This window comes from Euprymna scolopes, chromosome 6, assembly GCF_053919585.1.
Source record: "Euprymna scolopes isolate OS-2025 chromosome 6, ASM5391958v1, whole genome shotgun sequence".
In the NCBI taxonomy this organism is placed as follows: domain Eukaryota; kingdom Metazoa; phylum Mollusca; class Cephalopoda; order Sepiida; family Sepiolidae; genus Euprymna; species Euprymna scolopes.
The window spans coordinates 149,156,962-149,183,312 of NC_136487.1; the positions used below are offsets into that span (position 1 = coordinate 149,156,962).

General features: G+C 30.9%; 1 protein-coding gene and 1 pseudogene across 1 annotated transcript in view; one reads left to right on the forward strand and one right to left on the reverse strand.

Moving 5' to 3' along the window:
• The window catches only part of LOC145278275 (salivary peroxidase/catechol oxidase-like), a 62,597-nt gene extending 45,676 nt beyond the window's left edge, over window positions 1–16,921 (forward strand). Inside the window, exons 11-14 of the mRNA XM_080130568.1 lie at window positions 180–392; window positions 2,594–2,760; window positions 5,608–5,710; window positions 16,498–16,921. Of these exons, the coding sequence (XP_079986694.1) occupies window positions 180–392; window positions 2,594–2,760; window positions 5,608–5,710; window positions 16,498–16,714 (700 nt within the window). The 3' untranslated portion in view covers window positions 16,715–16,921. The remainder of the gene's footprint in view (window positions 1–179; window positions 393–2,593; window positions 2,761–5,607; window positions 5,711–16,497) is intronic.
• Window positions 16,922–19,444: 2,523 nt separating this feature from the next.
• LOC145278512 (U2 spliceosomal RNA) lies at window positions 19,445–19,587 on the reverse strand (annotated as a pseudogene).
• Between the last annotated feature and the right edge of the window lie 6,764 nt (window positions 19,588–26,351).

Below are 26,351 nucleotides of genomic sequence, written 5' to 3' on the forward strand. Positions count from 1 at the left end.
CCTGTACAGAGAGACCTTAGACACTTGAGGACAGTATCTAGTAGGGATTCAAGTTCTCTTCACAGGTATTCAAGTTCTCTATATGTGTATAAGGCCGCCTGTGTCATGTTTGAGTATAAGCATGTCTGCGCAATTAAGTACTGACTTCCATATGTGTGAATTACATTTTCTTATTTAAGGTTGATGAGTGATGAATTAACGAATAAATTTGCTGAACTTTCTCCCGGAAACGGATGGGACTTGGCTGCTGGCAATATCCAAACGGGACGGGATCACGGACTTCCAACTTATGTCAACTGGCGCCAATGGTGCGGATTGAGTGTACCTGAAAACTTCACCACCCTTGTCGATCATGACAATGAGGTTCAAACCCTTCTCGAACAGATTTACGCGTAAGTAAACTTTTTCTCTATACAATAAACCATTAAACAAAATATGTTACACAGATAATATGCTGTATAATGATTCTATATTTAGTAGTTGGATTTTTTTATCCAAGCCAAACAAGCCAAATTGTCACTGATTAATAATTTATATCTCATAGGATTAGCGAATCTCTCGACGGAGGCTTCCTTTCTAGGGCAATTGCTCTTGACATATCAAAGGCCTTTCATAGAGTATGGCATAAAGGTTTACTTCACAAGATCTCCAGCTATGGTATAGCTGGAAATGTCTTCTCAATTATTAAATCATTTCTCTCTGATAGGTTCATAAGAGTAGTAGTTGATGGGCAGAAATCAGAACCTCTCAGTATTAATGCTGGAGTCCCTCAGGGTTCCATCCTGGACCCAACTCTCTTCCTGATCTACATTAATGATCTTTCAAATCACATTCTTACTTCATTTTTAGACATGCTGATGACACTGCTATCTATGGTAGCACATCTAAGACCGTAAACGACCAAGTTCTTTCTGATTTTCTCTCCTCTGATTTTGAGCATGTGGTACAATGGGGCTGGTTACTTTTAATGCATCAAAAACCAAGGTTTTATCTTTACATCATCAACGCTCTGATCCCCATCTAGCATCAATTGAAATGAATGGTTCTCGTCTTGAGGAGGCCTCATGTTTTGACAAGCTTCTGGGCTTGACTTTTACTCCTGATCTTAAGTGGAACACATACATTAAATCCGTTGCCAAAGCCGCTGGAAAAATGGTCGGATCCTTCTATCGATCCAATAGATATCTCATTGCTGATGCAATTCTCTATCTATATAAGTGCCAGGTACGTCCAAGGATAGAGTACTGTTGCCACATCTGGGCAGGAGTTGTTAGAAAGGAATTATTCTTCCTTGACAGAGTTCAAAATAGACTTCGTAGCCTCGTAGAGGATGTCCTTTTCTCTTCCCTGCAACCTCTTTCTCACAGAAGAGATGTTGCGAGTTTGTCTCTGCTTTATCGTTATTTTCATGGCAAGTGATCGACTGAGCTCCAGTCTATGGTCCCCCCTCGCCAAACTTTCACAAGAAACACCCGTCTAGCAGAAATTACGATCACTAATTTCCCCCACTCTTTATCTGCACCTAAACCTAAACGTAGATTCCACGAGCAAAGCTTCTTTCTTAGAACTGCACGCCTATGGAATTGTCTTCCGCTTTCCTGCTTTCCAGCTGATTACAATATGGTTGTCTTCAAGTCTAACGTAAACAAGTTTCCATAAAAGTTTACAAAATTTACATTACTAACGATTATTATATTGCCCAATTTCTACTGTACACTCTTTAACCCTTATCCTCGAGTGGCCTCAAGGCCTTGATAAGTGGTGATGCCTATATAAAAAAGGGTCATGCTTCATAGTAGAGTAAGCTTAATAGAGAGTTGGCTAGCAAAATATTTGTCCACATTACATATTATTGCGGTCGAGGAAACAAGGGGCATGGAGGAAATTCCACAGAAAAGTGATCCAAGAATAGAAGCTATTGGAGCTGAAAATCGTTCAGAATCTATGGACCTCTACAATGAAGGGGTGAGATTTTGCTGCGAGTCGGATGGAGACGGCGGTACTTTGTTGTGTCATTATATTTTTGCGAATAGCAGCATCTTCAAGACGTTCTCGTTTCATTTTTTCCCAAAATGTGGCTATCAAAATCAAAAAACTTAATAAATCAAACGCAATAAAATTAAAAGGAAATGTAAACAATAAAATTTACAACGTCAAATTCCTACTAAGCGTAGACGGCCCTGTCGGTGGGGAATTAGAATACGCCGACTGCCCCCCCCCCCTGCAGAGGGTAAAAGTCCCTCAATGGGGGTCCTAGATATGACCTTAAACTATATCCAGTGGTGAGGCCCCAGCTTGTGGGTTTGGGGGGGGGGGGTGGAGCCACCCTTTAATTACCATTGCTCCCAGGTCCACTCTGACCCAGAGTGGTAGTACCTGTTAGGGTCCCAACTATGGGTTAAATAGAAACTGACGTGAAAACAACAAATATATTCTATTAAAAAAATCTTTCTTCAAAATCTTTGGATTCGGCATTAAATAACCCGACAAGGGTTGATATGCCGTAAAACAAAAACAACCAACCAATCAACTAAGCGTAGAATCTGATTGTCACAGAGTTTTTATCGCTACATCTTTTGTTGTCTTACTATAGAGATGTTGAGGATATTGATTTGTGGAGCGGCGCTGTATCAGAAATGCACGTTGATGGCGGTCGAGTAGGACCCACCTTTGCTTGCCTCATTGGAAGACAATCTCAGGCATTGAAATTCGGTGACAGGTTTTGGTACGAAAATGGTGGACGTTTTGGTTTCTCAACAGGTAAGAACCAAGCATACTTTTTTTTCTATCGTACAACTGCTCTCACTAGTGTCAGCATCAATACTATTGTATAGACGCTTCGTCGTCGATCATTCGAAATGCATTCTCATCTATATACGCGAGGTTGTCCGGGATGCATTGATGTCATTTTAGTTTTAGTACTTATGCAGAACCCAAACCATGTTCGCGTCGGCATCTTCCGGCAGCTTACGATAACTTGCCAAAAAAATAGCTCAAGATCACCTGTCAACAGACAATAAATTTAAAGAAAAAATGTTTTAGAAATGAAGATTAACTATAGCACGCTGTGCGAAATTATTAAGTCTCCTGAAGGAGTGCTTTTTTTTCTGTCAGGAAAGAAGTCGCATAGCCAGGAATAAGAAATGCAAAAAGTGTGAAAGTCTCCATAAAATGAGTGACAGACACAATAATAGAAAAAATTTGCATAAAAATGCACAAATATAAAATGTAAAACAATGGAAATCCACCCAAACCCCAACCCTTTAACCACTGTTTTAATACTTTTTCTTGATATAAAAAGAAAAGTGTTTTCGATCATAGTTGTTTCCATAAAAAAACTCTCATACAAAACATTCGATTTTCATTGTAGTTTTATCCGTCTATTATTCTTAAAAAGGACAACATATTTCTTTAAAATATTTGCCCATCCTCTCCCCAAAAAAATGAATATAAATTAAAAAAAGAAAAAAGAAAGAAAGTTCTTTCATATAATTAATTTTACGGTATGCCTTATCTTATGTTAACGTTTTATTTTCAACATTTTCAGTATTTTGAATTCATCGTCTGGTAGCATTCGTATCAGCTTTTTCCCCGGTGTTTATCAGAAACCGACGATCTTACATTAGGTCATGTCCTAGAATTAGTATCTAGATACTTTTAAAAAATCTTGTTTCGTTTGAACATTTTAAAAACTACAATATATCTGTGCCTAAACCTAAATGTAGATTCCATTTCTTAGAACTGCACACCTGTAGAACTCTATTCCGTTTTCCAGTTGACTACAATATGATCGTCTTCAAGCCCAACGGAAACAAGTTCTTTATAGGCCGTTAAGTAACACAATTTATCAAAGTTCCACTAATAATGATTACTATATTGTCCCATTGACTACTGTACACTCTTTTACCTTTATTATCGAGTAGCCTCTGGGCCTTGATAAGTCGTGACTTCTTTGTACAAACAAAAAGAGAGAGAGAAACTTGATTGCCTATAAGACACTATCCCCGAGTGTCTTTGGTTTTTTTCTTTAGAAGTTATTCAGAAACTTTAAAGTAAGGATGTTTTTCTTTTAAAAAAAACAAAAAAAACAATGGTGTGCTGTCTCATCAAGCCATCAAGCATACACTCCCTTCCGGTTGCATACTGAGACACGCACTCTGTTAATAGATGTCATCTTTAATATAAAAGTTATAAGCCGCAGACAATGAGAATCTCATATTAAAAATACGAGTAAAAGAAATAAATACTAGGATGAAAAGTAACCCAAAGCTTGTTTATACACCAGACGGAAAGAGGAAAACAATCGTATAAACCTTCCTATCTCTCACTCCATGGCAGAGGCCAATCAGATGAGCAATCAGGTGTTAATAAAAATGTCATAGCCCCTACATTCACCATTTACAGCATCGAAAAAAATAGAACAGTAACAGGGTTAATAATTTGGCCAGAATATCATGTGCAAAAGAAAATACTACTTCATCCTACCACTGCTCAAAGTTTGAAACGTGAAGTAAGATATCAAATGAAATCCTGGCTGAAATAATCAAAGAAATCGACCTCCCTAAATAAAAAATGTCTTTGTAAGGTATATAACTCCTATTATATTATGGGGCTCTAAAAAGAGGCCTGTTGTATAATGTGTATGTGAATATGATGACATACACTTTGAATAGTTGCGTTTTATATTTTATCTGTATATTCGTGTACGTGTAAATGCGTGTATGTATATATGTCGTATCATTTAGTTGATCATCTAGTGCGTATATTTTAACATTTATGCAACAGTTCTAATAGGAAACGATTGACGTGGATGTATCGAAACAGTTGTAGACAAATACTTCTTTTTAACATATGTACATAGCACAACACATGCCTGAATTATTTACGAATATTTATTTTCATGATCCTAGAATCTCCCAAAATCTACATTTCATAACGTGCCCTATTACGTGTCTCAAACCAACAGCCTGTGTAAACTCAATCTAGTTATTTGTTTATGCAAACCAAAAATAATGTTTACATCTATTTTCTATTTGCACATTCCTTTACTGATATTATTATATTATATGCCTATCATTTTTCCCAATTTAATTGTTTATTTTTCTAAACATAATAATTGATCCAGCGACCCGCTGTCGCTCGAATCAATTAACAACAACAACAACAACAACAACAATAATAATAATAATAATAATAATAATAATAATAATAATAATAAATGTTTTGGCCCTGCTTACCACAGTTATTACAGATGCTACGCTATGATCAAAGCCCAAAGGGTCACAACATTACACTACTATTATATTCTTCTGATTTTTTATTTTTTAGGGTGATTGATTTTATATGTTTAATATTACTAGCCGTTTGAGACGGACTAATTATTTTTTAAATATATTTTCATGTAGTATATTGCTAATAACATGATACAACAATGACAAATGAAAATTGGCTAGTAAGAAGCAAAACTTAACTTGTCAGCTAAAATGCTATGAGAATCTTTTTCATTATGTAAGAGAAGTGTGCAAAAAGAACCAAATTAATTTTTATACTTTATAATCAAGCGTGAAACATTTTAGTTGAAGTATTTTTCTTTTTCATTTGTATTAGACGAACTGGAATCAATTCGAAGTGTGACTTTCTCTCGAATCCTCTGTGATAATACAAACATTGAACAAATCCAGACTGATCCTTTCTTGCGAGTATCCGACACGTAAGTAGTTTCTTCTCTTTGTTGCCATAAGTACGCGTGAACACGCGTACACATATACACACATACATGCAGATACACATGCTCGCAGATATACATGATTACACGTGTACACACACATGTTTTTTAACTGTTAAATGTGATAGATTTTCATTTAGAAAATATATTAAAAGTAAAGTAACTGTCTGCCTTTATCGTCTTGTTTGCCCGGAAGAGACTTAGAAAGTAGCGTTACCTGTGTTGCACATTTTAGATGAACACAATCTTTGAGCAACACATGTTACCGATTGTTACGTATGCACATACACACAAATACATATGCACACTAACGCACATACATATCCATGCAGATACTTACACACACACACACTTGTAGATACACACTATCACGCATACATACTCACGTGAAGATATACATAAATTACCTGTTAGATGAAGCAGATTCACCTATAGAAAAATTATTAAAAGGAGAGTAATTCTTTGCCTTTGTTATCTTGCTTGTCTCAAAAGGATTCCGAATGTAGAGTTATGTGTTTGGGGACATTCCAGGCAGAGATAATAATTGATTAACACGTGGTACAAACCTCTTTCGCACTAAGACGTTTTTGGACTAATGATACTTGTTTTCTTCACTTCTAATCGGAGAATAAATATTAATTGTTAATCTATACAAGTATTTTATTAGTTATTTTTGTTCCTCCTATATCGCTAAGTTACCACCACTAAAATGCATATGCACCTGTCAAATGCATACATATACATGTAGATATATACACGCACTGACGTACATACTTGTACATACACACACTCTACATATATACGCATGGGTACATGCAATCTGTTAATAAAAACATAAAATGAAAAGTGTTCCTTTATTAAATGAATTAAAACTCCGAAAAAAATAATTTATTTACGAAATGAAGTTAATTAAAACGCGTTTTTTTTTTCGTAAACAGGTCAGCCATTTTTATTTTGTTTGTTGTCGAAAAAAATCATTTTGCAACGCTTTGTAAATTACAACGAGGTTTTGTTGTGTAAGGAAACAAGGGAGAATAACGCAGATTGCTAAGGACACCGATGGGTTATTTCTCTTTTTCTTGAGAAACCCAGATTACGAGAAAAGAGAAGGGGAATTGACAACGCTGAGGCAGAATTTAACATCGGTTTAGTTAATGTAGATTTGAAATCTATATAAGGCTAGTAAATCTTATGTCTAAAATTCTAATTCCAAATTTGATCAAAATCCACTACATCATTTTGATTCTAGAATATTCTAAAATTTAATGCGGACTTTAGAAGAAATTTAAATCCTCAAAATCTTGTTTGTTTTATGTCGATTAGCTATCGTTATAATTTAATGCAAATCCGAAATATTTAGATCTTCAAATTAGGATTGGTCTTATATTATACTTCCTAAAGCCCCGTAAAATATAAAAAAACGACATTTTATCAATATTTATAACCTAATATCTAATTCCTGTTTTTAAAATATACAAAAAACTGACATTTTAGCAATGTTTATAACCTAATATCTAATTCCTGTTTTTAAAATATACAAAAAAACTGACATTTTTGCAATGTTTATAACCTAATATCTAATTCCTGTTTTTAAAATATACAAAAAAACTGAGATTGTAGCAATGTTTATAACCTAATATCTAATGCCTGTTTTTAAAATATACAAAAATACCTGAAATTTTATCAATATTTATAACCTAATATCTAATTCCTGTTTTTAAAATATACAAAAAAACTGACATTTTAGCAATGTGTATAACCTAATATCTAATTCCTGTTTTTAAAATATAAAAAAACTGACATTTTAGCAATGTTTATAACCTAATAACTTATTCCTGTTTTAAAATATACAAAAATACCTGAAATTGTATCAATATTTGTAACCTAATATCTAATTCCTGTTTTAAAATATACAAAAAACTGACATTTTAGCAATGTTTATAACCTAATATCTAATTCCTGTTTTAAAATATACAAAAAAACTGATATTTTAGCAATGTTTATAACCTAATATCTAATTCTTTGTTTTTAAAATATACAAAAAAACTGACATTTTAGCAATGTTTATAACCTAATATCTAATTCCTGTTTTTAAAATATACAAAAAAACTGACATTTTAGCAATGTTTATAACCTAATATCTAATTCCTGTTTTTAAAATATACAAAAAAACTGACATTTTAGCAATGTTTATAACCTAATATCTAATTCCTGTTTTTAAAATATACAAAAAAAACTGACATTTTAGCAATGTTTATAACCTAATATCTAATTCTTTGTTTTTAAAATATACAAAAAAACTGACATTTTAGCAATGTTTATAACCTAATATCTAATTCCTGTTTTTAAAATATACAAAAAAACCTGACATTTTAGCAATGTTTATAACCTAATATCTAATTCCTGTTTGTAAAATATACAAAAAACTGACATTTTAGCAATGTTTATAACCTAATATCTAATTCCTGTTTTTAAAATATACAAAAAAACTGACATTTTAGCAATGTTTATAACCTAATATCTAATTCCTGTTTTTAAAATATACAAAAAAAACTGACATTTTAGCAATGTTTATAACCTAATATCTAATTCCTGTTTTAAAATATACAAAAAAAGTACATTTTAGCAATGTTTATAACCTAATATCTAATTCCTGTTTTTAAAATATACAAAAAAAACTGACATTTTAGCAATGTGTATAACCTAATATCTAATTCCTGTTTTTAAAATATAAAAAAACTGACATTTTAGCAATGTTTATAACCTAATATCTAATTCTTGTTTTTAAAATATACAAAAAAACTGACATTTAAGCAATGTTTATAACCTAATATCTAATTCCTGTTTTAAAATATACAAAAAACTGACATTTTAGCAATGTTTATAACCTAATATCTAATTCCTGTTTTAAAATATACAAAAAAACTGACATTTTAGCAATGTTTATAACCTAATATCTAATTCCTGTTTTTAAAATATACAAAAAAACTGACATTTTAGCAATGTTTATAACCTAATATCTAATTCCTGTTTTTAAAATATACAAAAAAAACTGACATTTTAGCAATGTTTATAACCTAATATCTAATTCCTGTTTTTAAAATATACAAAAAAACTGACATTTTAGCAATGTTTATAACCTAATATCTAATTCCTGTTTTTAAAATATACAAAAAAAACTGACATTTTAGCAATGTTTATAACCTAATATCTAATTCTTTGTTTTTAAAATATACAAAAAAACTGACATTTTAGCAATGTTTATAACCTAATATCTAATTCCTGTTTTTAAAATATACAAAAAAACCTGACATTTTAGCAATGTTTATAACCTAATATCTAATTCCTGTTTGTAAAATATACAAAAAACTGACATTTTAGCAATGTTTATAACCTAATATCTAATTCCTGTTTTTAAAATATACAAAAAAACTGACATTTTAGCAATGTTTATAACCTAATATCTAATTCCTGTTTTTAAAATATACAAAAAAACTGACATTTTAGCAATGTTTATAACCTAATATCGAATTCCTGTTTTAAAATATACAAAAAAACGTACATTTTAGCAATGTTTATAACCTAATATCTAATTCCTGTTTTTAAAATATACAAAAAAAACTGACATTTTAGCAATGTTTATAACCTAATACCTAATTCCTGTTTTTAAAATATACAAAAAAACTGACATTTTAGCAATGTTTATAACCTAATATCTTATTCCTGTTTTTAAAATATACAAAAAAACTGACATTTTAGCAATGTTTATAACCTAATATCTAATTCCTGTTTTTAAAATATAAAAAACTGACGTTTTAGCAATGTTTATAACCTAATATCTAATTCCTGTTTTTAAAATATACAAAAAAAACTGACATTTTAGCAATGTTTATAACCTAATATCAAATTCCTGTTTTTAAAATATAAAAAACTGACATTTTAGCAATGTTTATAACCTAATATCTAATCTCTGTTTTTAAAATATACAAAAAACTTACATTGTAGCAATGTGTATAACCTAATATCTAATGCCTGTTTTTAAAATATACAAAAATACCTGAAATTGTATCAATATTTGTAACCTAATATCTAATTCCTGTTTTTAAAATATACAAAAAAACTGACATTTTAGCAATGTTTATAACCTAATAACTTATTCCTGTTTTAAAATATACAAAAAACTGACATTTTAGCAATGTTTATAACCTAATATCTAATTCCTGTTTTTAAAATATACAAAAAAACTGATATTTTAGCAATGTTTATAACCTAATATCTAATTCTTGTTTTTAAAATATACAAAAAAACGTACATTTTAGCAATGTTTATAACCTAATATCTAATTCCTGTTTTTAAAATATACAAAAAACTGACATTGTAGAAATGTGTATAACCTAATATCTAATTCCTGTTTTTAAAATATACAAAAATACCTGAAATTGTATCAATATTTATAACCTAATATCTAATTCCTGTTTTTAAAATATTAAAAAACGTACATTTTAGCAATGTTTATAACCTAATATCTAATTCCTGTTTTTAAAATATACAAAAAAACTGACATTTTAGCAATGTTTATAACCTAATGCCTAATTCCTGTTTTTAAAATATACAAAAAACTGACATTTTAGCAATGTTTATAACTTTATATCTAATTCCTGTTTTTAAAATATACAAAAAAACTGACATTTTAGCAATGTTTATAACCTAATATCTAATTCCTGTTTTAAAATATACAAAAAAACTGATATTTTAGCAATGTTTATAACCTAATATCTAATTCTTTGTTTTTAAAATATACAAAAAAACTGACATTTTAGCAATGTTTATAACCTAATATCTAATTCCTGTTTTTAAAATATACAAAAAAACTGACATTTTAGCAATGTTTATAACCTAATATCTAATTCCTGTTTTTAAAATATACAAAAAAACTGACATTTTAGCAATGTTTATAACCTAATATCTAATTCCTGTTTTTAAAATATACAAAAAAAACGTACATTTTAGCAATGTTTATAACCTAATATCTAATTCTTTGTTTTTAAAATATACAAAAAAACTGACATTTTAGCAATGTTTATAACCTAATATCTAATTCCTGTTTTTAAAATATACAAAAAAACCTGACATTTTAGCAATGTTTATAACCTAATATCTAATTCCTGTTTGTAAAATATACAAAAAACTGACATTTTAGCAATGTTTATAACCTAATATCTAATTCCTGTTTTTAAAATATACAAAAAAACTGACATTTTAGCAATGTTTATAACCTAATATCTAATTCCTGTTTTTAAAATATACAAAAAAAAACTGACATTTTAGCAATGTTTATAACCTAATATCTAATTCCTGTTTAAAAATATACAAAAAAAGTACATTTTAGCAATGTTTATAACCTAATATCTAATTCCTGTTTTTAAAATATACAAAAAAAACTGACATTTTAGCAATGTGTATAACCTAATATCTAATTCCTGTTTTTAAAATATAAAAAAACTGACATTTTAGCAATGTTTATAACCTAATATCTAATTCTTGTTTTTAAAATATACAAAAAAACTGACATTTTAGCAATGTTTATAACCTAATATCTAATTCCTGTTTTAAAATATACAAAAAACTGACATTTTAGCAATGTTTATAACCTAATATCTAATTCCTGTTTTAAAATATACAAAAAAACTGACATTTTAGCAATGTTTATAACCTAATATCTAATTCCTGTTTTTAAAATATACAAAAAAACTGACATTTTAGCAATGTTTATAACCTAATATCTAATTCCTGTTTTTAAAATATACAAAAAAACTGACATTTTAGCAATGTTTATAACCTAATATCTAATTCCTGTTTTTAAAATATACAAAAAAACTGACATTTTAGCAATGTTTATAACCTAATATCTAATTCCTGTTTTTAAAATATACAAAAAAAACTGACATTTTAGCAATGTTTATAACCTAATATCTAATTCTTTGTTTTTAAAATATACAAAAAAACTGACATTTTAGCAATGTTTATAACCTAATATCTAATTCCTGTTTTTAAAATATACAAAAAAACCTGACATTTTAGCAATGTTTATAACCTAATATCTAATTCCTGTTTGTAAAATATACAAAAAACTGACATTTTAGCAATGTTTATAACCTAATATCTAATTCCTGTTTTTAAAATATACAAAAAAACTGACATTTTAGCAATGTTTATAACCTAATATCTAATTCCTGTTTTTAAAATATACAAAAAAAACTGACATTTTAGCAATGTTTATAACCTAATATCGAATTCCTGTTTTAAAATATACAAAAAAACGTACATTTTAGCAATGTTTATAACCTAATATCTAATTCCTGTTTTTAAAATATACAAAAAAAACTGACATTTTAGCAATGTTTATAACCTAATACCTAATTCCTGTTTTTAAAATATACAAAAAAACTGACATTTTAGCAATGTTTATAACCTAATATCTTATTCCTGTTTTTAAAATATACAAAAAAACTGACATTTTAGCAATGTTTATAACCTAATATCTAATTCCTGTTTTTAAAATATAAAAAACTGACGTTTTAGCAATGTTTATAACCTAATATCTAATTCCTGTTTTTAAAATATACAAAAAAAACTGACATTTTAGCAATGTTTATAACCTAATATCAAATTCCTGTTTTTAAAATATAAAAAAACTGACATTTTAGCAATGTTTATAACCTAATATCTAATCTCTGTTTTTAAAATATACAAAAAACTTACATTGTAGCAATGTGTATAACCTAATATCTAATGCCTGTTTTTAAAATATACAAAAATACCTGAAATTGTATCAATATTTGTAACCTAATATCTAATTCCTGTTTTTAAAATATACAAAAAACTGACATTTTAGCAATGTTTATAACCTAATAACTTATTCCTGTTTTAAAATATACAAAAAACTGACATTTTAGCAATGTTTATAACCTAATATCTAATTCCTGTTTTTAAAATATACAAAAAAACTGATATTTTAGCAATGTTTATAACCTAATATCTAATTCTTGTTTTTAAAATATACAAAAAAACGTACATTTTAGCAATGTTTATAACCTAATATCTAATTCCTGTTTTTAAAATATACAAAAAACTGACATTGTAGAAATGTGTATAACCTAATATCTAATTCCTGTTTTTAAAATATACAAAAATACCTGAAATTGTATCAATATTTATAACCTAATATCTAATTCCTGTTTTTAAAATATTAAAAAACGTACATTTTAGCAATGTTTATAACCTAATATCTAATTCCTGTTTTTAAAATATACAAAAAAACTGACATTTTAGCAATGTTTATAACCTAATGCCTAATTCCTGTTTTTAAAATATACAAAAAACTGACATTTTAGCAATGTTTATAACTTTATATCTAATTCCTGTTTTTAAAATATACAAAAAAACTGACATTTTAGCAATGTTTATAACCTAATATCTAATTCCTGTTTTTAAAATATACAAAAAACTGACATTTTAGCAATGTTTATAACCTAATATCTAATTCCTGTTTTTAAAATATACAAAAAAACTGACATTTTAGCAATGTTTATAACTTAATATCTAATTCCTGTTTTTAAAATATACAAAAAACTGACATTTTAGCAATGTTTATAACTTAATATCTAATTCCTGTTTTTAAAATATACAAAAAACTGACATTTTAGCAAAGTTTATAACTTAATATCTAATTCCTGTTTTTGAAATATACAAAAAAAAACTGACATTTTAGCAATGTTTATAACCTAATATCTTATTCCTGTTTTTTAAAATATACAAAAAACTGACATTTTAGCAATGTTTATAACCTAATATCTAATTCCTGTTTTTAAAATATACAAAAAACTGACATTTTAGCAATGTTTATAACTTAATATCTAATTCCTGTTTTTAAAATATACAAAAAACTGACATTTTAGCAATGTTTATAACTTAATATCTAATTCCTGTTTTTAAAATATACAAAAAAAACTGACATTTTAGCAATGTTTATAACCTAATATCTAATTCCTGTTTTTAAAATATACAAAAAACTGACATTTTAGCAATGTTTATAACTTAATATCTAATTCCTGTTTTTAAAATATACAAAAAACTGACATTTTAGCAATGTTTATAACCTAATGCCTTATTCCTGTTTTTAAAATATACAAAAAACTGACATTTTAGCAATGCTTATAACTTAATATCTAATTCCTGTTTTTAAAATATACAAAAAAACTGACATTTTAGCAATGTTTATAACCTAATATCTAATTCCTGTTTTTAAAATATACAAAAAAACTGACATTTTAGCAATGTTTATAACCTAATGCCTAATTCCTGTTTTTAAAATATACAAAAAACTGACATTTTAGCAATGTTTATAACCTAATATCTAATTCCTGTTTTTAAAATATACAAAAAAACTGACATTTTAGCAATGTTTATAACCTAATGCCTAATTCCTGTTTTTAAAATATACAAAAAACTGACATTTTAGCAATGTTTATAACCTAATGCCTAATTCCTGTTTTTAAAATATACAAAAAAACTGACATTTTAGCAATGTTTATAACTTAATATCTAATTCCTGTTTTTAAAATATACAAAAAAAACGTACATTTTAGCAATGTTTATAACCTAATATCTAATTCCTGTTTTTAAAATATACAAAAAAACGTACATTTTAGCAATGTTTATAACCTAATGCCTAATTCCTGTTTTTAAAATATACAAAAAACTGACATTTTAGCAATGTTTATAACTTAATATCTAATTCCTGTTTTTAAAATATACAAAAAAAACTGACATTTTAGCAATGTTTATAACCTAATATCAAATTCCTGTTTTTAAAATATACAAAAAACTGACATTTTAGCAATGTTTATAACCTAATATCTAATTCCTGTTTTTTAAATATACAAAAAACTGACATTTTAGCAATGTTTATAACTTAATATCTAATTCCTGTTTTTAAAATATACAAAAAAACTGACATTTTAGCAATGTTTATAACTTAATATCTAATTCCTGTTTTTAAAATATACAAAAAACTGACATTTTAGCAATGTTTATAACCTAATATCTTATGCCTGTTTTTAAAATATACAAAAAACTGACATTTTAGCAATGTTTATAACCTAATATCTAATTCCTGTTTTTAAAATATACAAAAAAAACTGACATTTTAGCAATGTTTATAACCTAATATCTAATTCCTGTTTTTAAAATATACAAAAAAACTGACATTTTAGCAATGTTTATAACCTAATATCTAATTTCTGTTTTTAAAATATACAAAAAAACTGACATTTTAGCAATGTTTATAACCTAATATCTAATTCCTGTTTTTAAAATATACAAAAAAAACTGACATTTTAGCAATGTTTATAACCTAATATCTAATTCCTGTTTTTAAAATATACAAAAAAAACTGACATTTTAGCAATGTTTATAACCTAATATCTAATTCCTGTTTTTAAAATATACAAAAAAAACTGACATTTTAGCAATGTTTATAACCTAATATCTAATTCCTGTTTTTAAAATATACAAAAAAACGTACATTTTAGCAATGTTTATAACCTAATATCTAATTCTTGTTTTTAAAATATACAAAAAAAACGTACATTTTAGCAATGTTTATAACCTAATATCTAATTCTTTGTTTTTAAAATATACATAAAGACTTTCCATGTATACTTGTCTTTCATTGCAAAAATCTAAATTAAAATAAATATATACGACATTACCAATCCTTACACCTAAAACCTGTGTTCTGAAATTCATGATGATCGGTTAATGAGTTTAGAAGTTAATCCTGTACATAGAAATACATAAAAATAACTTCATGAAAAAAAATTAAAGAGATATTATGTTGATAATTTTTAGGGATTGACTTCCGGCTTTTTTAAACACATCATTGTAAGATTATTAACGCGTATTTATTTATTTGCCGTCTTATTTTAATTAAAAGTAAATTATAAATTTGTTAAATAATACAAAAATATTAGCAAGCGGAACATTATATCGTTTCTAACAAATTGAAAATATATGTAATCATTAACGAAAGCTTAAACCCAGAAAATGAAAACATTTCTTTTGTGCCAATATTGGGATATTGTATATTATACGTGTTAAGTGTATGTTATTTCATACTAATTGTTATGGTCTCACAATAGTCTGTAAGAAAGATACAACTCGGTTATTATTGAGAAACAGAAACTGTTGAACAACAAATAAGTGTGGATATACGTTAGTCCGACTGCCACGAGCACACGGCGTTTGCATTACCGATGTGCTAACGTCGAGACATATTCTCCCGGTCGTTTTTAATGTGCAGGATATGATGCCTCCGTTCAGTCTCGAAAGACAAAGGATACCCCCTGTAGGGGCAGCTGTGCGTGTAATTATGTGGCAAGTGTTGCGCAATCTCCAACCACACCTTTCCTGAATCAGCACTGCTTGAATCCAGTTGTAAGAAGAAGTCCAGGACGACTGGAAATAATGCTGAGATAAACGAAGAACACATACAGTACCTGGAAGTCTCAAATGGTCACCCATCTGGTACCGGCCAAGCTCATCGTTGCTTAACTTCGGTGATCTGACAGGAACTGGTGTGTCAAACGTGATTATGTCGTATAATGAGTAGAAAAGTGCATTATTATCCGTAGGGTGGAAACACCACAACATTTATAAACCCGTTTATGATCATGCTTTGTCTATTTAATTATTATTCTGTTCCATTCCAGAAATCCACAAGTTCCATGTAGCGACATCCAACAGGTTGATTTCTGCCCCTTTGTTCGCGAGTGGACCGACTGGAGCACTTGGACCGAGTGCCTAGAGAACACGATGTCAGCAAATCGTACATGTACTGGACCGTTAGAAGGACCTTGTTCCTGCACAGAAGACTTGTTGGAAATCCGAACAAGACCCTGTAATCTTAACATCGCAGTCGCAGCGTAAAACAGTGCACACATAATAAAATAAAAGATAATACCCTGGAAACGACCGAACATTACCGAATATTACCGAAATTTCCCGATGAATAACTGATATTTAAGAATACAAAAATAATCTGTAATTCATGATCTTCAGTAAAAAAAAAAGGCTCAAATTATATGTATTATTTTAAAAATTTTTTATTGAATAAACAAGATTATTGAATTTCAATGTTGTTTTTATATTCTTTGTTCGTAAACTGCATGTGTGGTAGTTTTCGGAAACCATTGTTACGTAATTCTCACTACATTTTGTATAACGCTGTTATGTTCCTATTTACAATGCCTCCCCACGGGACAGAGTTAGACACCAGGGTCGTTTTTTAATGTGGAGAAAAGGTGTTGTTAACACTCGTGTTGTTGACTAGTCTGTGGTTTTCTTCACTCCCTACATAACGTCAGTTCATCGGAGGAAACTTGCTGGTCGGATTTCTGTAATCGCAGTGATGATGTGGCAGCTGAAGTTTCCATCTTTCTTTCTCTTTCGTTCTAAACGCATTGCATTTCTTCTACTTCTCTGCTCTATCGTTATTTCCATGGCAAGTGCTCGACTGAGCTTCAATCTATGGTCTCTCCTCGCCAATCTTTCACGAAAGACATACGTCTAGCTGAAACTATTGTCAATAATTGTCCCCACTCTTTATCTGTGCCTAACACGAAACGTAGATTCCATGAACAGGGCTTCTTTCTCAGAACTGCACGCTTGTGGAACTCTCTTCCGTTAATCTGTTTTCTCAGCTGACTATAATACGGTTGTCATCAAGTCCAACGTAAACAAATTCTTGATGAACCATCCCATTAAATAATCCAATTTACCAAATTTCTACTACTAACGATTATTAAGAAATTATCCCATTGACTACTGTACATTCAATAACCCTTATCCTCGAGTGGTCTCCAGGCCTTGATAAGTGGTGACACCTTTGTAAAAAAAAAAAAACGTTCCTTCCCCTCTTTCTTCCTCTTTTCTTTTGTCTTCTTTTCCTTCTTTCGTTTATTTTTTTCTAATGTTCTTTGTATACTTGTTCTACTTTTCTTCTTCTTCTTCTTCTTCTTCTTCTTCTTCTTCTTCTTGAAGAGCGACTTCAAATAATCTATATATCTATAAAAGCGAAATTATCTGTCTGTGTGTGTGTGGGTGTGTGTATATTTCCCTACCAAACTACTCTGTCAATTTTCAGTCTACAGACTCGAGATTTGACATAAGGGGTATTGAGATTTGGGAAAATCCTTTTAATCGGTTTTCGGCCAGTCTGTGAAGGGGTCAAAGTTCAACGATTTAACCTTTGAAAACTCTAGCAAACTCCTCAGCCAATTTTGGGTCTAAACACTTACAATTTTAGATGAAGTTACTTGGACATGGATTAAACTTTTTAATTTGATTTAAACCCAAAACAATAAATGTTAAGGGGTCAGAATTGGTGTCAAAGTTTAAAAAATTGACCTCTGTGGTCTCTAGCAAATTACTCGGCCAATTTTTAGTCTAAACATTTTAAATTTTACATAATTCAAGCTTTTTGATCGTTTTTCCCCCGAGAATTTGGTTGCCAAGGGGTCAAAATTAAAAAGGTTAAACCTTTGCAGTCTCTAGCAAGCTATTCAGCGAATTTTAGGTCTAAATATTTGAAATTTTACATAAAGTGCAATGCAGACATTAAGCAAGCTTTTTAATCAGTTTTGCGGCGAAAATTTTGCTTCCAAGAGGTCAAACTTTAAAGAGTTGACCTCTTCAGACTCTACCAATCTCTCACGACAATTTTTGTTCTAAACACTTCAAAATAAGGAAAAAAATAGCTTCAGCTGAACGGATTTGTTTAAACTTATTACAGTTTTCACTAAGATAGTGGTTGTGACAATGAAAATTTAACTGTATTTTGATTAATGAATTTTCCTATTCTTTTTAGGTAAGGTCTCCTTGAGAATTTAATAAAAATCTTTTGATAAATTATTTTGGACATAGGCGCTGTACGGCGGTTTAGACATCTGTTTTCCCTTTTATCCATATTTACGAGATGTTCTTGTGAGTTTCTTATAGTATTCTGATATTTTTGTTTGTAATATTGTTCTTATAATGTTTACAACAATAATAACCCATGGCAATGGTTTCCCTGCTGTATATTTCGTTTTCCCTGGTTCATTGCATCCATTTCATTTTCATATGCTTCATTATAATATGTTTCTTACAATTAAATATGTGCTCGTTATAAGATAATCTAGATATTCTTTTAGATATGCTAGGAATCATAGCCTTTTTCACTTAGACTGGGCAGTTAGATTGATTCTTATGTGCTGATATTCACTATTTTATAAGTCAATACTTCTATAGAAGTTATGTAGTAATTATTTAGTTGTTATTTTTTATTTCATAATTTCTCTCCCTGAAAATAACAAAAATAGCGCGATATCTCTATGAAAAACAAGTTCGATAGCCATTAGTCGCGTACTCTCGTATAATGAATGAATACGTGAATGTAGGATTGACATGAAATTCTTAAAGATAAACTAAAATGACCGAAAAATGGGCTGAAATGACTTAAATAAATAAAAAGTAAATGACTTAAAATGACTTTAATGAACTTAAGGATGAATTGAATGACCTTAAGAATGACTTGAATGCTTAAAAATAACTGGAATCCTTCAAAAACAACTTGAATGATCTGGAGAATGACTTGCATGGCTTTGAGACTGACTGGTTGTAAAGTGGGTGATCATTTTACATTAAATTAATACAGAAAAATGATCCCCCACTTTATATCACAAAGTTACAAACATAAGTACAGCATGTAGTAAGAACAGATACTACAGTTTGATCTTGGCCAAAAGGCCAAGAAAAGCGGTATTTATTTGCTCCCCCACCGAGTAAATTAGGCACAAGGCTGATTTTTAATGTGAGGAGTGAAGGAGAAATGGGGACCAACTCCCCGGGGAGTAAGGGAGCTGGATAGTGACAATTGGTATAAAGGGTTGCCCCTCCATTAACCAAGGTCTTATATGTGGGGCTGCCCCCACATATGGTCTTTGCTTGCAGTATCTGCCGGAACAGATACTATACTTTGATCTTGGCCAAAAGGTCAAGAAAAGGGTATTTATTTGCTCCCCCACCGAGCAAATTAGGCACAAGACCCCTAATATGAGGAGTGAAGGGGAAATGGGGACCCCCGGGGAGCAGGGGAGCTGGATAGTGACAATTGGCATGAAGGGCTGCCCCCACATTGACCAAGGTCTTATATGTGGGGCTGCTACACATATGGTCTTTGCTTGCAGTATCTGCCGGAACAGATGGTATTTATTTGCTCCCCCACCGAGCAAATTAGACACAAGGCCAATTTTTAATGTGAGGAGTGAAGGGAAGGAGAAGGGAAAAAGGGGACCAGCTCCCGAGAGGTGGGAAATGGGAGCTGGTTAAAGGTCAGTTATGTGGGGTTTCCCCCACATCTGGTCTTTGCTTGCAGTATCTGCCGGAACAGATGGTATTTATTTGCTCCCCCACCGAGCAAATTAGGCACAAGGCCAATTTTTAATGTGAGGAGTGAAGGGAGGGGGAAGGGAAAAAGGGGACCAGCTCCCGAGAGGTGGGAAATGGGAGCTGGTTAATGGTCAGGCATGTGGGGCTGCCCCCACATCTGGTCTCTGCCAGTCACAGCTAGTCATAGCTAGTCATAGCTTGCAGTATCTGCCGGAACAGATGCTACACCTCGATCTTGGCCAAAAGGCCAAGAAAAGCTTAAAAAGCTAAGAACAGCATCTATTAACAACATACCTTTGATCGTACCCAAAAAGGCCAAGCACAAAAGTGTTACGGACATACTGACAGACCGACGGATCGACGGACCGACGGATCGACGGACCGACGAAGTGACTTATAGAGTCACTTGCACGCTATGAAAAAAACTTTTATACTCGGTATCTTTCTGCCAATTTCCTTAAAGATGTAAAATCCTCCAAAATCAAACAAGACCGATGATGAGGGGAGATTCTGTCATGATTTCTCCGTTGCCTATGACCTCACTCAGATTGTTCACGAACCCACCCGTGTGCCCGACAATGACGGCCAGTATGCAAGTCTCCTAGACCTTTTTCTCACAACTTGCCCTGAACTATGTTCAGTTTCCGTTCTGTCTCCTCTTGGATCTTCCGACCACTCAGTTGTATCAATTAAGATAAAAATGAAATGTAATAAGTCCTCAGACGTACCTCTCCATCGTACAGTATATCGATACACTATGGCTGACTGGGATAGTTTCCGTACATTTATATCGGATCTTCCTCTGCGTTCCATCTTTAAAAAGGATGTGTCGTCTATAGTATCAGACCTGACAGAATGGTTAATTGTAGATATAGACAATTTCATACCCTCAAAAAAGTTCCAACAAAAACCTAACAGCCAGCCATGGTTCTCTCCAGAATGTGCTGCTGCTATTGCGCACAGAAATCACTTTTTCCACTGCTTCCAACGTAATAGATGTATGGAAACTAAAGCCGCTTTCAGGACTGCCAGCAACCATTGTAAGAAAGTAATAAAGAACGCAAGAGAGTTGTATGCTCAGTCCGTCAAGTCCAAAGTAGCTGAGCAGCGGCTTGGTTCCCACCAGTTTTGGCAAATTGCAAACAGAATCCTGAACAGAAGCTAAAAATTTTTAAAAATAGTAAAAATATTAACAAATAATATTAGTATAAATATAAGTAGTACCAGTTACAACAAAACTGACGCTAATTAAAAGATGGTTGTTTGTTTGTTTTTACGGCATATCAACCCTTTTCAGATTATTTAATGCCGAATCCAGTTATTTTGAAGATTTTTTTTTTAATAGAATATATTTGTTGCTTTCAAGTCGGTTTCTATTTAACCCATAGTTGGGACCCTAACAAGTACTTCCACTCCGGGTCAGAGTGGACATGGGAGAAATGCAATTAAAGAGTGGCTCCACACTCTCTCACCATCGGATATAGTTTAAAGTCGCTAATTAAAAAAGAGGGTAGGCTAGTTTATATGCTACTAATAACAGCAGTAGCTAAAAATTAAAAAAATAGTAAAAAATAGTAAAAATAATATTAATAAATAATATTAGTATAAATATAATAGTACCAGTTACAATAAAACTGACGCAAAGCATAATGATTACGTCAGACGTAATCGCTTTAGGATATAATAATATACGAAGTCCACGAAAGCGCTACAGAATCTGTTTTAAGGTGGGCTGTAATGAAGCTTACACGCAAAGAAAAAGAAAAGGGAGATTTTTGTACTTCCAGGTTTTCGTACTTATTTTTCCGTATTGTGTACAGCACAATAACGTTGACACCCCGGTTCTCGCCAGATTACCGAATTTAAGCAACGTTGAGCCTGGCCAGTACCAGATGGGTGGCCTTTGGGAAGCGAAGGTGTTGTATGTACCTTCTGGGAAGGTTGGGCGTGGGACAAGCATCCTCCTCGCTACAAAAGCATTTACAAAAAGTTGTAGATGGTCTATGCCCCCCAGGGGCTCAAGGGCTATGGTACTTGTTAATAGCACAGATTGTAATGAGAATAATGTAGGATTGTGTAAAAAAAAAACGTTCGTTTACTTTGTTTTCTGGTAACGTTCGTTTACTTTGTTTTCTGGTAAACGTTTTATGCAAAAGAAAGTTGTATCGCAGAAAAGAAGTTAAATGAAAAGTAAGAAAATGTTCATCGTATGCACCAGAATAAAATTTTGTTTGTTTAAAGTATGCGCAGCAGACATAGCGACTGTTTATTTCCGTGTTCGAAAAATATGAATTCTTATTCTAAAAAGCGACTGCCTCCAATGTTTATGTGCATTTTAATACTGCTGATTTAACGGACAATCCGGAATTCTATGAAGGTAGAGATTAAAGGAACGAAATCCGTAGAATGTACAATATCGAATGTAATAAGTATTTGTTTGGTAAGCATTGTTGTCGAAAAGATTACTGTGAAATAATAACAATAAAAACAAAATACGGATGGCGTTTATTTTTAAGCTTTGTCAACTGGAGAGAAGTTCCCGGTTACATTGATGGTAGGAATAGGAGCGAATGAACATCGTGCTACCTACGCTAAATATAACTTGATTGAGAATGTGACTCTTCTAGAAATTAATGTAATATTATATGAAAAAGATGAAAGCGAATAATAATATGCGCAAAACCTACAACAGATATTGCCTAGTAGATTATAATGAATTTATATGCAATGTTAAAACGTACTTTTTCGGGAGATAAAAATATTTTATATATATATATATATATATATATATATATATATATATATATATATATATATATACGAAGTAAAACCCGACGTCGCCCGGGGTTGAATGAAGATCAACAAATGAATGAAGATCAACGAATGTTCTACATTTATAATATTGTCATCAAATTCGGTGAAATCGCCTATTTTTTCAGTGAACTCGAGTAATTGCCTTCTCTAGTTCAGGGCACACCGTGCTGCACCAGGAAGAAACCCTATGTGCATCTCTGCAGCCCAAAACACATTGTTGTCAACATTGCATTATAGAGAACTTACTGATGATTTAATAAATTATTTTTGTATAATGGCTTGTAATAAAGTTTAAAATTTTAAACTCAGGTATCATGGTTCAGTTGTGCTCTAAACAAAAGCATTTCTTTCGAACGCGCCCCTGTCTTACAAAATAACCTACTGTTGGTTTTTTACTATACGCTCTTCTGCCTGTGTGGTACTAAAATTTCTCAAATGCCCTTGTTATGTTGGGATGCATTAGGGTGGTAACTTTGTTCAAAATCGAACTGTTCCTTTTTTATCGGATTTTTTCAATTATCAGTTTTCGCTATTTATCATAGACGTTCCTATCAAAACCTAACTAAGAACACTCCCAGACATATATATATATATATATATATATATATATATATATATGTTAGCCCCTATTATAGAAAATATAATGATCAGAGAGCAAAAATATGAATAAAGATCCTGAGTAATAAGTCTATATATCCTTAACTGTTTCTCATATAATTTAAACAAAATAAATAAGATTTAAAAAATTAAATGTACATGAATAACGTTTTAATATATATATATATATATATATATATATATATATGCATAGAATAATCCAACCTTTCCACACGCGCATTCATAGAATCTTCCCAGAGTGGGAAGGATTTTAGGATTTTTTCCTTTTTCACTCGCATGTGGGCTGTAATCGTTTTTCTTCTACATTTTTCCTACGAAATCCTGATGATGTCCATATTTCAGGACGAAACGCTGATTACTATTTGATTAATTTTCGGTTTTCCTTCTAGATAAAATTACGCCAACCATTGCTTGTATTTTTATTTTATTTTTACACACACACACTCGTTTTGAACAGTACATTTAAATGGTTTGGATATATTTCGTTTCATACATAATTCATAATGATCACATTAATGCAACACGTTCTGTAACAATATTTAAGATTAAATTATGAATATGTACGGATTTTAATAAATTCGTATATATACCAGTCTTTTTATTCCCTTAAAAATCTATCTATCTTCTATCTATTCTATGCTCCTATAAATTCGTTTTTCTTTCGCGCGTATTGATATTCATATTAAAACCTCTTCTTTTCTATTTACTTAAAAAGAAAATACAATTTTCTTATATATGGGTTGTGAAATTGCATTTACCAGCAAAAGATCTAGCTAATTTGCATATTCTTTTAAACATTCATTTTAATTAATTCCCTATTCGTTTTTTTAGGTTTTCTTATGGGATGATCAACTAGAGTTAACTATTACGTGTAATTATATTCATGCAGATATTCTACATGATTTATACTTGCATAATATTTACGTAAAATCTTTACCGTAAACAAAAAATTGTTTTCATATATATTTATTTATGTATGCGTATATATTTTGTTTAATCTATTAGTCTATCTATCTATCTATCTATATATATATATATATATACATACATACATACATATCTATAAAAGTGAACATGTCTGTGTGTGTGTACATTTCCCTACGCAATAACTCTGTCAATTTTTGGTCTAGAGACTCGAAATTTGATTTACAGCGTACTGAGATTTGGGAAAGTCGATGTGATCGGGTTTCGGACAAAAATTTCACTGTCAAGGGGTCAAAGTTCAACGATTTGACATTTGAGAACTCTACCAAATTGCTCCAACAATTTTGGGTCTAAACACTTGACCTTTTAGATATTGGTTCCTTGGACATGGATCTAACTTAATAATTTGGTTTGAGCCCAAAACAATAAATATTAAGGGGTTATAATAGGGGACAAAGTTTACCGGTTTTTTTTTTTGGTTTTTTTTTTTCAGCATACACCTCCAAACACTCGGACAACGCCGGGCCGAAATGCTATTATATCTATAAAAGTAAAAGTGTGTGTGTGTGTGTGTGTGTGTGTGTGTGTGTGTGTGTGCATTTCCATACGCAATAACTCTGTCAATTTTTGGTCTACAGATTCGAAATTTGATATACAGGATACTGAGATTTGTGAAAATCGATGTGACTGGATTTCGGCCAGAAATTTGGCGATTAAGGGGTCAAAGTTCAACGATTTGATCGGGATTCGGCCAGAAATTTGGCGATTAAGGGATCAAAGTTCAACGATTTGATCGGGATTCGGCCAGAAATTTGGCGATTAAGGGATCAAAGTTCAACGATTTGATCGGGATTCGGCCAGAAATTTGGCGATTAAGGGGTCAAAGTTCAACGATTTGACATTTGAGAACTCTAACAAACTCCTTCGACAATTTTGGGTCTAAACACTTGAAATTTTAGATATAGATTCCTTGGACATGGATCTAACTTAATAACTTGATTTGAGCCCAAAACAATAAATGTTAAGGAGTCATAATAGGGGTCAAATTTTAAAAAAATTGACCGATTTTTTGTTTTTGTTTTTTTGCTCAGCATACACCTCCAAACACCCAGGAAACACGGGGCACCCATGCTAGTAATCTGTATATCTATAAAAGTGAAAATAAGTATGTGTGTGTGTGTGTGTGTGTGTGTGTGTGTGTGTGTGTGTACATTTCCCTACCAAATAACTCTGTCAATTTTCGGTTTAGAGACTCGAGATTTGACATAATGAGTACTGAGATTTGGGGAAAATCTTTTTTATCGATTTTCGAACAGAAGCTGTAGTCAACGATTTGACCTTTGAGAACTCTACCAAACTTCTCAGCCAATTTTGTGTCTAAACACTTGAAATTTTAAATGTAGGTTACCTGGATATGGATATAACATTTTAACTTGATTTGAGTCCCGAAAAATACATTTGCTCGGTCAAAATTGGGGTGAAAGTTAAAACGATTTGACCTCTGTGGTCTCTCTATTAAAAACAGGCATAGCTCGTTAACTTAGAATGAGTTCTTTATGCTAAATTAATGGTTGAATATGACTAGATTTTTTCCCTTTTTTTGCATGTAATACCTACTAATCTCTAACTCTATATCGAATGAATACCGTAGTACTTAGTTCACCGCACCGTGTCATAACAAAGAGTCATAGAAAATTTCCGCCAAGAAAGTTTTTAATAAAAAATGGAACAGACAAACAGATAGATATACCAAGAAAAATATAATATAGATTAGACGAAT